This window comes from Podarcis gaigeae (genome assembly GCF_964106915.1).
Source record: "Podarcis gaigeae genome assembly, chromosome: 2".
NCBI classification, from domain to species: Eukaryota; Metazoa; Chordata; class Lepidosauria; order Squamata; family Lacertidae; genus Podarcis; species Podarcis gaigeae.
This window is the reverse complement of record NC_139679.1, coordinates 118,840,143-118,854,784: the sequence shown is the minus strand read 5'-3', so window position 1 is coordinate 118,854,784 and position 14,642 is coordinate 118,840,143. Positions and strand designations below refer to the sequence as shown.

General features: G+C 50.0%; 1 protein-coding gene across 2 annotated transcripts; it reads left to right on the top strand.

Annotated features, from left to right (window-relative positions):
• Positions 1 to 781: 781 nt before the first annotated feature.
• LOC310837531 (nuclear pore glycoprotein p62-like) lies at positions 782 to 14,223 on the top strand (the record flags this gene model as incomplete). Of its 2 annotated transcripts, none has more annotated exons than XM_083724247.1 (12): positions 782 to 1,065; positions 2,321 to 2,715; positions 2,951 to 3,055; positions 3,985 to 4,113; positions 4,378 to 4,503; positions 6,308 to 6,410; positions 7,393 to 7,537; positions 8,772 to 8,821; positions 10,171 to 10,305; positions 10,816 to 10,927; positions 12,930 to 12,996; positions 14,029 to 14,223. In XM_083724247.1, the coding sequence occupies 12 exons, from the start codon at positions 782 to 784 to the stop codon at positions 14,118 to 14,120; spliced, it is 1,743 nt and encodes a 580-aa protein (XP_083580373.1). In that variant the 3' UTR covers positions 14,121 to 14,223. The 2 variants fall into 2 exon arrangements, with proteins under 2 accessions (XP_083580373.1, XP_083580372.1); XM_083724246.1 differs by having other exon boundaries at positions 3,982 to 4,113.
• Positions 14,224 to 14,642: the final 419 nt, after the last annotated feature.

Here is a 14,642-nt window from a genome sequence, read left to right as displayed (position 1 = left end):
GTGACTGGGAGTGGCCACCAAGACCACATAACACCGGTCTTGAAAGACCTACATTGGCTCCCAGTACGTTTCCGAGCACACTTCAAAGTATTCGTGCTGACCTTTAAAGCACTAAACGGCCTCGGTCCAGTATATCTGAAAGAGTGTCTCCACCCCCATCGTTCTGCCCAGACACTGAAGTCCAGCGCCGAGGGCCTTCTGGCGGTTCCCTCATTGCGAGAAGCAAAGCTACAGGGAACCAGGCAGAGGGCCTTCTCGGTAGTGGCACCTGCCCTGTGGAACGCCCTCCCAGCAGATGTCAAAGCAATAAATAACTACCTGACATTCAGAAGACATCTTAAGGCAGCCCTGTTCAGGGAGGTTTTTAATCTGTGATATTTTAATGTATTTTTGGTTTCTATGGAAGCCGCCCAGAGTGGCTGGGGAAACCCAGCCAGATGGGCGGGGTACAAATAATAAATTATTATTATTATTATTATTATTATTATTATTATTATTATTATTAAATACAAGCTTTGAGGAAAATATTTCAGTTCCTTCTCTAAGGGGCATTTAGATTCCCCCTCCCCCATATTTACTGTGGGGTTATCTTTGTAACCAAGCTGGCATTTGCAGAGCTTCTGAAACAGTTTCCCTTTGCTTCAACACCCCACCCCACCCCTCTTGTGCTCTTGGGTTGCTTTGCCCACCGAGATCTCCAGCCTCCACAGATCAGCATCAGCCCTGGAGCCAACAAGACAGCTCTTTTTCTCTGTTTCCTCACAGGAGCACAGCCATCATCATGAGCCAGTTCAGCTTTGGCACACCTGGCACTCCTGGGGGAGGCTTCAGCTTCGGGACTCCGAAAACCGCAGCCAGCACAGCCCCTGCGGGGTTCTCCTTCTCTTCAGCCACCACGGGGGGAGGCTTCAGTTTTGGGACAGCTGCTCAAAACCCAGCAAGCACCCAGCCTGCAGGCCTGTTCTCTTTCGCTCCCCCAGCGACATCGGCACAGACCTCTGGATTCAGCTTCGGCACACCTGCCACGTCGGCACCAGCTGCTGCTGGAAATGTGTTCACACTGGGGTAAGGTTGGCACAATCCCATGTGGGTGGGAGGCTTGTTGAGCCCTAAGGATCAGACGTTCGGCTTCTGAAAACCCAGAACAATTACTTCCGGGTTTTTGGCATTTGAGAACCACGGTACCACTGTGTTGTACAATCTATAGCCTTAGGTGGGGGAGCTGGTGCCCAGGGTGGTTCCCAGCAATGTCACCAAATGGCACCTTAAACCTAGGTTACAGCCACCACAAAGGTGTGTCTAGGCACCATTCCTTCCCATTGGAGATTATTATTATTATTATTATTATTATTATTATTATTATTTAAAGCAACATAGAAATTAAATTATTATTATCAATAATAATAATTTAATTTCTATACTGCTTTATATTTTAAAGCAAACAATCTCAAAGCAGTACATTAACATAAAATAAAACAATGCAGAATAAAACAAATGCAAACTTCCAGGAAAATATGTCAGATCCTTCTCTAAGGGACATTTGGCTTTCCCCATATTTATTGAGCTCCTTAATTTATAGAGCTGCCCCGTAGCAGAAGAACTCCAGGAAACCAGAGTGGTGTAGTGGTTAGTTGGACCAGAACCTGGGAGATCAGGGTTCAAATCCCCACTCATACAGGAAGCCTTGGAGTCATTCACAGCCGCTTAACCTACCTCACCAGATCATTGTAGGGATTAACTGAGGAGGGGGCTGAACCATGTACATTCATACCTTGGTTGTCGAACGCCTTGTGACTCGAATGTTTTGACTCCTGAACTCTGCAAACCCAGGAGTGAGTGTTCTGGTTTGCGAACGTTCTTTGGAACCCGAACGTCCAACGCTGCTTCCGCGTCTTGCTTTTTGAACGTTTTCAGAAGTCGAACAGACTTCTGGAACGGATTCCATTTGAGAACCAAGATATAACTCTACTCCTTGCAGGAAAAGGGTGGGAAATAAATGCAATGAATAAGTTATTCTGCTTACTTGCTTCCAAAAACTGGAGGGGCCAGCCAGATGGAAATGGTCTAAATTGGACCCGCGCCAGTCGCAAAATGCACCTGGTGCCTGGCTAATTCCTAACGCCGGTTGCCAGTCTCCTTGGGCTCAGCTGGAATGGTAAAAATCCTGCGGTAAATGGGCAAACAACCTACCCTGAGACTTTAGTCGGAAATGAAATGATGCAGAAGTAGCAGCAAAAAAATGGCACAAGAGAACTTGGGATGCTTTGAATATCTGCCCAAAATCCACCCTGGACCCTTTTGCTCTTTTTTATTTATTTAGGGGAAATGCCCCCAAGCTGAACTTGAGCAGCACCAACACAACACAATCGGCTGGCATTACGGGGGCGCTTGGGCTCGGCAGCGGCGGACTGGGCACATCCACACCCAGTAGCGCCCCTGCCAGCCAGCCAGTGGCTCCTTCCGGCTTTGTGTTCGGCTCCAACACCGCTACCCAGCCTGCCACAACCGGAGGCTTCAGCTTTGGAGGTGTGGGAACAACGCAGGCTGCAGCCCCCAGCTTCAGCCTTGGCTCCATAGGGAATACGACGCAGCAAGCAGCACCTGCCTCCACTGGCTTGGCGTTTGGAGTTCCTGCATCCGCGGCCGGCCCTACTGCAACCACGGTATCCACAGTGCAGCCAGCTGTGGCATTTGGCCTTGGGGCACAGACAACAGGTGAGACGCCAAGCCCTGTGCAAAAGCACTTCTAGCAAGGCAGAGTTTCTTTGTAGACAAGTTGCCTTGCAAGCTTGCCCTCCATATGCAAAGTTAGGTAATTGTATATAGGTGAAGGGCTGAGTCATAATGCAGCTGTGTCTCACGTTGCCCCAAAGATGCTATTCTACTCAAGCACAGACTGGAGAAGGAATTTAAGGTGATAACTGCTTCTCTTAACCATTCTCTGTTCCAGCTCCAGTTTCAGGCTTTGGGCTGCTGACATCAACACCTGCCACCTCTGCCTCCACAGGAACGCTCAGTCAGGGGCCAGCCTTGTCCTTTGGAGCGAAACTTGGAGGTAGGCGATTGTGCCTCGGGAAGGGGGAAATTGGGCCGTTCTTGCTAAGAAGTGAAGTGAGAAAGGGCAGGGCAGTTGTGCTGGTGTCTATCCTTGCTTTGCTGGCCTTCTAAATTAACTCTGAAATACCTTGGCACAGTTGGGCCTTTCTCCTCACTCTCTGTTTCAAGCTCCAGACCTTCCCCTCCGAATCCTGCCTGTTCCCTTTTGTGCTTATACACACACACACACACACACACACACACACACACACACTCCGGCCAAGCTGATCTGCCACAGCTGCCTTTTGGTTCCTTTCCTCCCCGTGTTTTGCTTCTGCTCTTGGACACGCTCTGCCCGCCAAGCTGCTGCTGCTGCTGCTGTCATCTCACCACTGCTGCTTCCCTGTCCTCCTCTGAACAACCACCGCCCATTCTTTTTCTTCAGTTGCTGTTTAACTTCTCCTCCCGCATCGCCACAGCTCCTTCACCAAGTTTTGCCATAGCCTTGTGCCTTTGCATAGTGTGTCTGGGAGTAGATGGTTCTCCTCTTTGTACAGCACCTAGCACACAGGGACTGGCATAGCAGCAGTGGTGGCGGCAGCTGCTTCCCCTACTTGGCCATAACAGGGGGGCAGGGGCTGTGAGAACTTCCAGTTGCCTTCGACTTCCTGGAAAACTGCTCCGCCACCAGGCCGACTCTGTGTCTTCCTTGGCCTTGTGGACGGGTGCATAGAATCATAGAACTTCACAGCTGAAAGCGACCATGAGGGTCATCAAGTCCAGCCCCTTTCAATGCAGGGATCTTTTGCCCAACGTGGGGCTTGAACCCACAACCCTGAGATTAAGAGTCTCATGCTCTTACCAGCTAAGTATCTTCCGTGAGGAAAAGTGTGTTCTCCTCCTCCTGGTTGTAACTGAACCCCAGAATGCGTCTCTTCCCCGAAGCAGGTACAGCGGCAACTTCCACGGCGCCTTCTACCACAGCTGTGAACTCCATCCTCGGGATGTCCGGGCCAACGTTGTTTGCGTCCATTGCAAGCTCTTCCGCGCCAGCCTCGTCTGCTACTGGCCTCTCACGTAAGCGACTAGGGCCCTGCCTCCCTTCTTGATGGGGAAGTGGGAAGAGTGGGGCTTGGGCAGCCTTGGCTCTGCCCACTGCCTGCTGATGGTGCAAAACGGACCACTTCTCTCTCCCCCTCAATCCAGGATATTTTGTACTCCACCAGGTTTTGCCTAAAGGTCCGTTGCGCCAAACCACTTAACTGCCGGGGCTGGTTTTTTGAGCAGGAGGCAGCCTTGCCAAGCTGCACTCAGGAGCTTCTTGTTTTCTTCCTTCTGTAGTTGGTGTCACCTCAACGGGGACGGCACCTGCTGGGACTTTAGGGTTTGGCGCAAAAGCCCCTGGGACGACAGCAACAGCACCCACGGCCACGGCGACTGCAGTGGGAGGAGCCCCCGCAGCAACCAGTAAGGCTCAGAAAAGAAAATAGGAGGGAGGGAGGGAGGGAAGGCAAGGATACACACAACTGCCACTGACTTTTGTCTCCGGGTATATAATAATAATTTATTATTTGTACCCCGCCCATCTAGCTGGGTTTCCCCAGCCACTCTGGGCGGCTTCCAGCGGAGATGAGAAATACACTAAAATAATCATATCATAGAGTTGGGAGGGACGATGCAGGTCATTTAGTCCAACCCCCTGCAATTCAGGAATCTTTTGCCCAACATGGGGCTCGAACCCATGGCCCTGAGATCAAGAGTCTCCTGCTCTACCGACTGAGCTATCAGGTAGAATGTTGCAGGCACCGTGGAGTTCTTGCTTGCTGTCGTTATATTATTTGAAGGGCTCTGCAGCTTTCACAATTCATGAAGCACATAAAGCTGTTTACATTGCTATGATCAGCTTCACGGAACAGAGCAATTCAGCATCGAAACAGGGATTAAAAAAAACAAAAACGTATTTTAACCCACGCTAGAAACTTGGTGAAATGAAAAGGTCTTTCCTGAAGCTTGGAAGAAGGAGCCGGTGGAATCTTTCTAGGCAAGGAGTTGCATGGTTCCAAGGTTCCACATTAGGAAGGGCCCTGCCTCGCATCCCAGTTAGCCGTGCTCCTGGAAGGGGGTGTTGTACATAGCAGAGCCAGCAAGGTTGAAAGCTGCGGGTAGGCAAGATTACGTTGCAGACAGAGCTGGCAACTTCAAATATACTGGTTCTATACCATTAAGGGCTTTGCAGGTCAAAGCCAGCAGTAGCAGGAAACGAGGGAGGATGCTGTAGTTGAAGTGGAACTGTGTGTGTATGATGGATTGTCCACAAAGCAGACTCCAGAAGTCTGTCTGGCTCGCATCTTTTTGTACTAGGTCCTGCCTGGGCCACTGATGGTTCTGGAGTTCATGCAGCATTGAGTAACACAGCACTGTCTGCACGTGAACTGGAGGGTCAATCACTCTTCTTCCTCCTGCTGCCAAAGCTGGAGACTCTGAAGAAAAGGGATTCCTGAGCAGGGCAAGTGGGTGGTATTTGCACCCCAGCCCCAAATTTTCCATGTCAGAAATGCTCCTTCATCTGCTGATACCTCCTCTCTTGGCATTGCGAAAATGATTGCTAACGAGGTGGAGTGGATATTTTTCTTTTAATTAGTTGTTATTAACTATTTTTTGTGTGTGTTGCGAAACAAACAGATGAACAGGGAAAGGTACATCTGTCATCAGTTCACAGAGTCTTTTTAACAGTTAGTGAGAGACACTTGTCATAGACCAGTGTTTCCCAAACTTGGGTCTCCAGCTGTATTTGGACTACAATTCCCATCATCCCTAGCTAGCAGAACCAGTGGTCAGGGATGATGGGAGCTGCAGTCCAAAAACAGCTGGAGACCCAAGTTGGGGGAAAAGAGGCAGATTGAGAGGGAGAGCAGGAATCTATTGCCTACTGTTAGTGTAGGGGGTTGTGTCTATATCACATGGGAAGGTCCTTTGTTTATATATTTTTTTGTCTTTATTGATAATGCAAGAGGGGTCCCGAGCTCCGTTGGTTGCATTCAGTGACAAGTGGGCACTATTGAGATCAGCTATAGGAGAGGTTGTGGTTTTTCACTTGGCCACGGAGCATGCTGGGCAGGCAGCCTTGGCAGCCTCCTCTTCCCATCCCTGGCTCTTCCATCGCTGCTGAGCTCAGGCCCAGGAGTCTCCCATCCTGGGACCAGCTCCAAGCAGGGACTCTGTTGCCCTGCATCCCTGCTGTGGTTTGACCCAACATTTGTTTTCTCTGCAGGTATTGCCTCCACCCCAAGTACGGGATTCATGCTGAACCTGAAGCCTCTATCCACCACTGCTACAGTGGCCTCCACGTCCACTGCGGGCACCACAACAGTCACGTAAGTTCCCTGCGTGTTCCACCCCATCGTTCATCCTGGACACTGAGGTCCAGTTCCAAGGATCTTCTAGCGGTTCCCTCCCTGCGAGAAGTGAGGTTACAGGGAACCAAGCAGAGGGCCTTTTCGGTAGTGGCACCCTCCCTGTGGAACACCTTTCAGATGTCGAGGAGATAAAGAACTACACAACTTTTTTTTAAAAAAAACTCACAACATTTTTATTGATTTTACAAATACAAAGCACAAATAAACACAAACTGGCAAAGATATATCTGTATAGAGTCTCTGAATCTCGGGACTTCCCTCCATGGAGTCTCATTTTAAGAACCTGCACCTGCATATTCATAAGTACTCCAATTATTATATCAGGCTATATTATCCATAGTATTTTTACACTACAAATGAATCAAAATCTTGCTCTTGTTTCCGTCTGCTTACAGTGGTCTCCTAAATAGCTTATAAAAAATTCCCTTTCTTTTGTAAAGTTTTTGTGCTTCTGGTTTCTGAGTTTTCTAGTCTGCTTTGCCATCTCAGCATAGTCCATCAGCTTGATTTGTCATTCTTCTCTGGTAGGGACTTTTATCTTTAACTCAGAGTTGGGAAGAACTACACAACTTTTAGAAGGCATTGAAAGGAAGTTTATAATGTTTGTAATTCTAATAAGTTTATAATCAGGAAGTTTATAATGTTTGATGTTTTATTAAGCTTTTATACATACTTGAAGCTGCCCGGAGTGGCTGGGGAAACCCAGACAGATGCGTAGAGTATAAATGTTGTTGTTGTTGCTGCTGCTGCTGATGATGATGATGATTCCCATATGCTAGGCAAGCCATGAGTTTGGGGGGTGTAGAATGGAGTCCCCCCACGGAGGCAAGGCATAGCAGTTTGCTGGATGCAGGTCTCCCTCCTTGAGCCCCGCGTGGGGGTGGAGCTGTGGGCTGGCTCAGCTCTTTTGCCACCCAGCACACTCCTCCTCTCTTTGCAGGGCTCCCCCGTCGATGACCTACGCCCAGCTGGAGAGCCTGGTTAACAAATGGAGCTTGGAGCTGGAGGACCAGGAGAAACACTTCCTCCAGCAGGCCACCCAAGTCAACGCCTGGGACAGGAAACTGATTGAAAACGGGGAGAAGGTAGGGACCCATTCTGCCGGCAAGATTCTTTTTAGGGAGCTCTGCTGCCTAGGTCAGAGGGGGAGCTAAGGTATCGCCTCCTGTGCCCATGCAGGGGCTGGCTGTAACTAAGATTCCTCTTTATACAGTGGTGCCCCGCAAGACGAATGCCTCGTAAGACGAAAAACTCGCTAGACGAAAGAGTTTTCTGCTTTTTGAGTCGTTCCGCAAGACGAATTTCCCTATGGGCATGCTTTGCAAGACGAAACGTCTTGCGAGTTCTTGCGAGTTTGTTTCCTTTTCCTTAAAGCCATTAATAGCCGCTAAGCCGCTAATAGCCATGCTTCGCAAGACGAAAAAACCACAAGACGAAGAGACTCGCGGAACGGATTAATTTCGTCTTGCGAGGCACCACTGTACACAATTTTAACCTTAACAGAACAGTAACATTATTAATATTATTTATTTATTTTAGTTTAAATACCACCCTTCATCGAAAGATCACAGGGCAACATTAAAAACACATTACAGAACATCAGTGATTGAAACATAGTAAAGAGCATATGTCTGAGTCAAAGCAAGTATTTAAAACGTTGAAATAGCCATTAAAATAAGCAGTCAACTGAAAACAGATCAAAACACTTGTCAACATTCTGCAGGCTTCGGTGGGCTTGCCTAAGTGAAAATGTTTTTAGCAAGGACTGAAAACAGTACAGCGAAGGGGGTGTCCCTGGTGTCAGGGTGCAGGGCGTTCCAAAAGGTGGGTGCTGCCACATGGAAAAATGGAATGTTCTGTGGCACTTATAATGGTGCCAGTTCTGCTGATGGAAGCGGCTGAGTGGGCACATGGAGGGCAAGTTGATCTCATAGGTAAACTAGTCCTAAGTTGTTCAGCATTCCTATCAGTGAACAGTGTTAGTTAATAGTGTTAATATTAGTTTATAAACCCTGAACTTGGCCTGGTAGCAGATCAGCAACCAGAGCAGACCTCTGACCCCCAGGTGTTACATTCTGCCAAGGCCTCATTCCTGTCAGCAATCGTGCTGCAGCATCCTTCACTAACTGCAGCTTCCGTATCCATCGTGAAGGATGCCCCACAGGGAGCGTGTTGCACTAACTCCTTTTTGCTTTCAGCCAGTTCTTTTCTAGTGTTCCTAAAGCCCTGATTTCCCACTGTACCTCGAAAAAGATTGGGGCTTTTATTGTCACTTATAGATTCCTGTCCCACTTTGTAAACCCTGTCTCTGTCTTATAGATCACGTCTCTGCACCGAGAAGTGGAAAAAGTGAAACTGGATCAGAAAAGGTAGAGGGAAAGGGGGCTGCATAGCATGTTATTGGCGGGAGGTTGAGTACTGTGAAGGAAAGGTCTGAGCCCCCCTCAGTCCCACAGTCATAATTTATATGCCACCCATCTGACTGGGTTTCCCCAGCCACTCTGGGCGGCTTCCAAGAAATAATTGCAAAACCACAGTAAACCAAAACACATTAAAAACTTCCCTGTACAGGCCTGCCTTCAGATGTCTTCTAAAAGTCAGGTAGTTGTTTATTTCCTTGACATCTGATGGGAGGGCGTTCCGCAGGGCGGGCGCCACCACCGAGAAGGCCCTCTGCCTGGTTCCCTGTAACTTTGCTTCACGCAATGAAGGAGCTGCAGAAGGCGGTTCAAGTGCCAAGAAAGGAGATTCCAGCTCAACATCAGGAAGAACTTTCTGACAGTGAGAGCTGTTCAACAGCGGAACAGACTCCCTCGGGAGGTGGATGGCCATCTGTCACGGATGCTTGAGTTGAGATTCCTGCATTGCGGGGGGTTGGACTCGATGACCTTCAGGGTCCCTTCCAACTCTACAGTTCTGTAATACTGATTTAGATGTGAAGCTGTCTTGGGCAGGGAGCCATTCCTCAGAAGCACTTCCTCTCCACACCTTCTTTCAGCGCCAGCTAGTAGAGATGTCAGGGTCTTTTTAGTTTTCTGTAATACAGTGGTACCTCGGGTTAAGAACTTGACTGGTTCTGGAGGTCCATTCTTAACCTGAAACTGTTCTTTACCTGAGGTACCACTTTAGCTAATGGGGCCTCCCACTGCCGCCACTGTGTGATTTCTGTTCTCATCCTGAGTAAAGTTCTTAACCCGAGGTACTATTTCTGGGTTAGCGGAGTCTGTAATCTGAAGCGTCTGTAACCCGAGGTACCACTGTACAGGGGTGGGGCGCAGGATCTAGCCCATTCTTATTATTACTGCCAGACTTTCAGAAGACATCTGTTTAGGGAAGCTTTTAATGTTTGATGCATTACTGTATTTTAATATTTTGTTGGAAGCTGCTCAGAGTGGCTGGGGAGGCCCAGACAGATGGGCGGGGTATAAGCAATAAAATTATTATTATTATTATTATTTATTATTATCCTCACCTCCCTCCTCCTCCTGCCTATCAAATCACATTACAATTATGCCAGGTGACCCAAAGTAACCATTTTCTTCCCTGTGTGTGCTGGTACCTGAAGAGGAGGCCCTTTGGCGTCCTCAGGTTGACTTCAGCCATAAGTGCAAATATATTTTTGGCTAACCTGCCTGAATTCTACCTGAGTGCCTCTCCCGGACAATGCTGCCACATGTTGCCTGCTTATCTAACCTCCCTCCCTTTTTTCTTTCTATAGGTTGGACCAAGAACTAGATTTCATTTTGTCCCAGCAAAAGGAGCTGGAGGACTTGCTGATGCCCCTGGAAGAGTCTGTAAAGGAGCAGAGTGGGACCGTCTACTTACAACATGCAGATGAGGAACGGGAGAAGACGTAAGACGATGCCAGGGATGGCAGTGGGGCTGGTTGTGTGGGCTGCGGGTGGTCCCCGGATAGACAAGTTTAAAAATAAAAAGCAAAGGTTTGGAGGTCTACTGTGGAGATCAGCCTATGTTGAGCCATTCTAAAGGGGGAAATTTGCTTTCTGGATAATTCTGAGCATGTGGGCTGGGAGGTGGGTGCTGTTCTGCAATTCCTGCAGAGTCCACTTTTAAGCCAGAAGACCAAGCTGTCTCCTAAGGGTGTTTCTGCTCAATCCCTGACATTCACAGGTCTAACTGAAAGTATTGACAAGATTAGAGTCCACTGGGAAACCCAGCAGCTGCCCTCAATCGTCACAGTTTCACACAGTTCCATGGGAGAAGCTTAAGGGTCCCTCATGGCAGCCAAAGAGCCTTTAGGATTCCCCCCCCCCAAAGTGTTTGGCCTTGGCTTGGCAGGCTCCCTGGGGCGAGAGAAGGAGGGAGATTGATATCTGTGACAACATGTTTTCCTGTGCTGCAGGTACAAACTGGCAGAGAACATTGATGCCCAGCTGAAGCGCATGGCCCAAGATCTGAAAGATATTATTGAGCACCTGAACACCTCTGGAGGTCCTGCTGACACCAGTGACCCGGTGAGTACAAACTGGACGAGATGCATGGGAGGAGGAGAGGGCCAAGAGCCTCTCTAAGGATGCTCCTTCCTGGTTTATGAGGACCGCTCTGTCGTGCTTTTCCCCCTCCAGGCAGCTATCTGTCACTGTGGCCTTGTTTAGCAATGCTTTTCAGCACAGTCAGGCTTCAGGAGCAGGAAACCCCGTTCTTCAAGGCTGGCCTGCTTTGCTTTCACCCGACTCATAGAATTGTAGACTTGGAAGGGACCCTGATCTAATCCAGCCCCCTGCAAGGCAAGAACCTCAACTGAAGCATCCAAGGAAGGAAAATCCACCACCTTCCATCCCACAGTCAAAACAGCTATCACAGTCAGAAAATTATTCCTGATGTTGAGTTGGAATCTCCTTTCTTGCAACTTGAAGCCATTGCTTCAGGTCTTACCCACTGAAGAAAACAAGCTTGCTCCCTCTTCCATGGAACAGCCCTTGAGATATTTGATGATGGCTCTCCTATCTCCTCTCAGTCTCCTCTTTTCCAGGCTAAACATACCCAGCTCCTTCAACCACTCCTCATACGGTTTAGTTTCCAGACCCTTGATCATCTTGGTTGCCCTCCTCTGCACACCTTCCAGCTTGTCAGGATCCTTAAATTGTGGTGCCCAGAACTGGACACAGTATTCCAGGTGTGGTCTGACCAAGGCAGAATAGAGTGGGACTACGGCTTCCCTTGATCTGGACACCAGACCTCTGTTGATGCAGCCTAGAATACAATTACCGTAGCTTGTTTTGTTTTGTTTCTGCTGCTGCATCACATTTTCAGACCACACCTAAGAGCTGTTTGACAGTGGAACGCTTCTCTCGGGAGGTTGTGGGCTCTCCTTTCTTGGAGATTTTTAAACAGGTTGAATGCCCGTCTGTCACGGATGCTCTAGGTCAGATTCCTGCATTCCAGGGGGTTAGAATAGATGACCCTCAGGGTCCCTCCCAATTCTATGATTTCAAGGATGGAGTCCTATCTGCCTTCAGCAGATCACACCACCAGCCTTGATGTGCCTTAACAAGACGGGGGGTGGATGGATTTTAGTACCCTTGGACACCAAGACATCATCTGTGTGGATTTGCCTTCCTCTTCCACCCACATTTGTGCCTCGCAGGACCCAGCGGCGTAGCGTGGGTTGTCAGCACCCGGGGCAAGGCAAGTAATTTGCGCCCCTAACCTGCCGCCGCTGCCAGCTTCTTCTTGCTGCTGCCTGGGCTGGGGTATTTACGGTAAGGTAGCCACGGCGGCGGTGGCAGGTCCGTGTCAGGTGATCTGAGGCGAGTTGCCGCTGGCGCTGCCGCCCAAACGACGCCGCTTGCCCGGAGGAGGAGGAGGGCAGAGAGGCGAGGAAAATGCAACATGGCCCAGCAGCTGCAGCAGCGGCAGCGGGGCTGTGAGGAGGGGCTGCCTGGCGCGCCCTCTGCGGCCCTGACGCGCAGCGAGCGCTGAGAGCCGCTGCCTGCCGGACGCCTTCAGCCCGGACGTGCGCACAGCTCGGCAGTTCCGCAAGACATGGGGCTCTGCTACAGCCTGCGCCCGAGGCTCTTCGGCGACTCCGGAGGCGGCAAGCGCCCCCCCCCGATGTTGCGCCCGGTGCGGCTGGCCCCCCCTGCACCCCCACGCTACGCCACTGGCAGGACCAACACATCCATCTCTGCAGTCCCAGGCAGGGCTCTGGGCTCTCCCACCGACAGCTGAGCCACTCAGAGCAGGAAAGGGACTACTGCCAACCTGCCATTTTGGGGCCAGAGTACACTGCTACCTGCCTGGGCTGGGCAAAGGCCTTTTTAAATCATGGCAGTTACGGCGCTCGGTTTCCCTTCCGATGGTGCCGTTCCTAGCTCAACTCTTCCTGCAGAACATCAGCATCCTTCCGTCTTGAAAAATGACTGCCGGCGTGAGTGCTGATCTCGTGGTCTTTGCAGGGCTTCGAGAGATCCAGACCAGGTTCAGCAACTAATGACATTTTCTAATCTCTTCCAGCTTCAGCAGATCTGCAAGATTCTGAATGCACACATGGACTCCCTCCAGTGGATTGATCAGAATTCAGGTATTTGGCACTTTTCCTTATTAGGGAGTCGTAGGGTCCTTCCTTCAGTTTTAAGATGAACTGCTTTGAGGCAGGTTGGCTAGGGAGAGAGAAGGAAGGAAGGAAGCACCAAGGTGGGAAAGGAGCAGTCCTTGTCCTAGAATCATAGAGTTCAAAGAGACCCTGAGGATCATCTAGTTCAGCCAGGGAACTAGACAGGGAAATATGCAGCTGTCCCATACGGGGATCAACCCCTGTCACCTTGATGTTATTATCACCGTGCTCGAACCTACTGAGCTATCTGCTTGGCACATGTTGAGATCCTCTGCAGCAAACATGGCAACCGCTGGGGGGTGGGAATCGCAGCCTCATATTTGGGGGGGGGGGGGAAGGATCCATTTTGTGGGTCTCCAGACTGCGAAATCCATCTCCTGCTCAGGTTTTCGGAGCTATCTGTTGGCTGTTGTGTTGTTTATTTGTTTAATTTGCATCCCGCCCTTCATCCAAAGATCACAGGGCAGGCCACCGCATAAAAACATAAGAAAGAAAATGCATAATGCAAACCAAAGCAAGTCAAACCAATAGCCCCCTTCCCACAAGGCAGGGAAGGAGGGCCAGCACAACAAGGAGTATAGGTCCATCTAGTTTAGTGTCGTCGACACTGACTGGCAGCAGTTGTTCTCCAGGATTTCAGGAAGCGGTCCCTCCCAGCCCCACGTGGAGACGCTGCAATTGGGGGCTGAACCCCAAGACGGGTGCTCTGCACGAGTGAGCCTACCACACACTATTCCAGTGAATTTGCCTGTGGGAGAAAATGCAATTTGCCATGGAGCTACAGCCCAGTGCAGCTTGAGATTCCTAGTCCAGACTTAGCTGGTAGGGGGTGGCTGCTGCCTTATTAGAAACACACCCCACTCAGCCCCATTGTTCTTCCAGCGAGGGAGGGGGAGGGAGCGACTGCTGAGCCACAGGCGGGCAGAGTCTGCTCTGCCAGGGGTGCACGCTGGGAGGCTCAGCCCTCTGACATTCTCCTTGTTGTCATTCCACCTTCAGCCCTGCTGCAAAGGAAAGTAGAGGAAGTGACCAAGGTTTGCGAAAGCCGCCGCAAGGAACAGGAACGCAGCTTCCGGATTACGTTTGACTGACTGCCTCGTCGCCGGGGAGCGGGGGGGATACTCGCAAAATGCCCAAATGTTTTGTTACTAGCTGAGTTTTGTGTTTGACAATAAAGGCCTTTTCTGTGCAGAACTGTGTGGCCAGAGGAGTTACTGGGTGTAGGGTTTCCTCTCTCTTCTGCTCCCAGGTGTGGACTGAGCATTGATTGTGCTCATCTCATGGTGGTGGGTTCGAGCCCCACATTGGACAAAAGGTTCCTACATTGCAGGGGGTTGGACTAGATGACCCTTGGGTCCCTTCCAACTCTACAATTCTAAAATTCTACTCTGCAGTTTCAAGGGGCAGAGCGGGTGCTATTTTAAGCCCCGGAGCCTTAGAGCATGGCTGGCTAACCCAGATCTGAAAAGTCAAGGCCCACACTAACAAAATGGTAGAGTTGGGATTCATTTAGCCCAACCCTCTACAATGCAGGGAACTTCTGAGCAATGTGGGGCTGGTACCCACAGCCCTGAGATTAAGTCTCATTCTCTGCCAACTGAGCTATCCCAGCT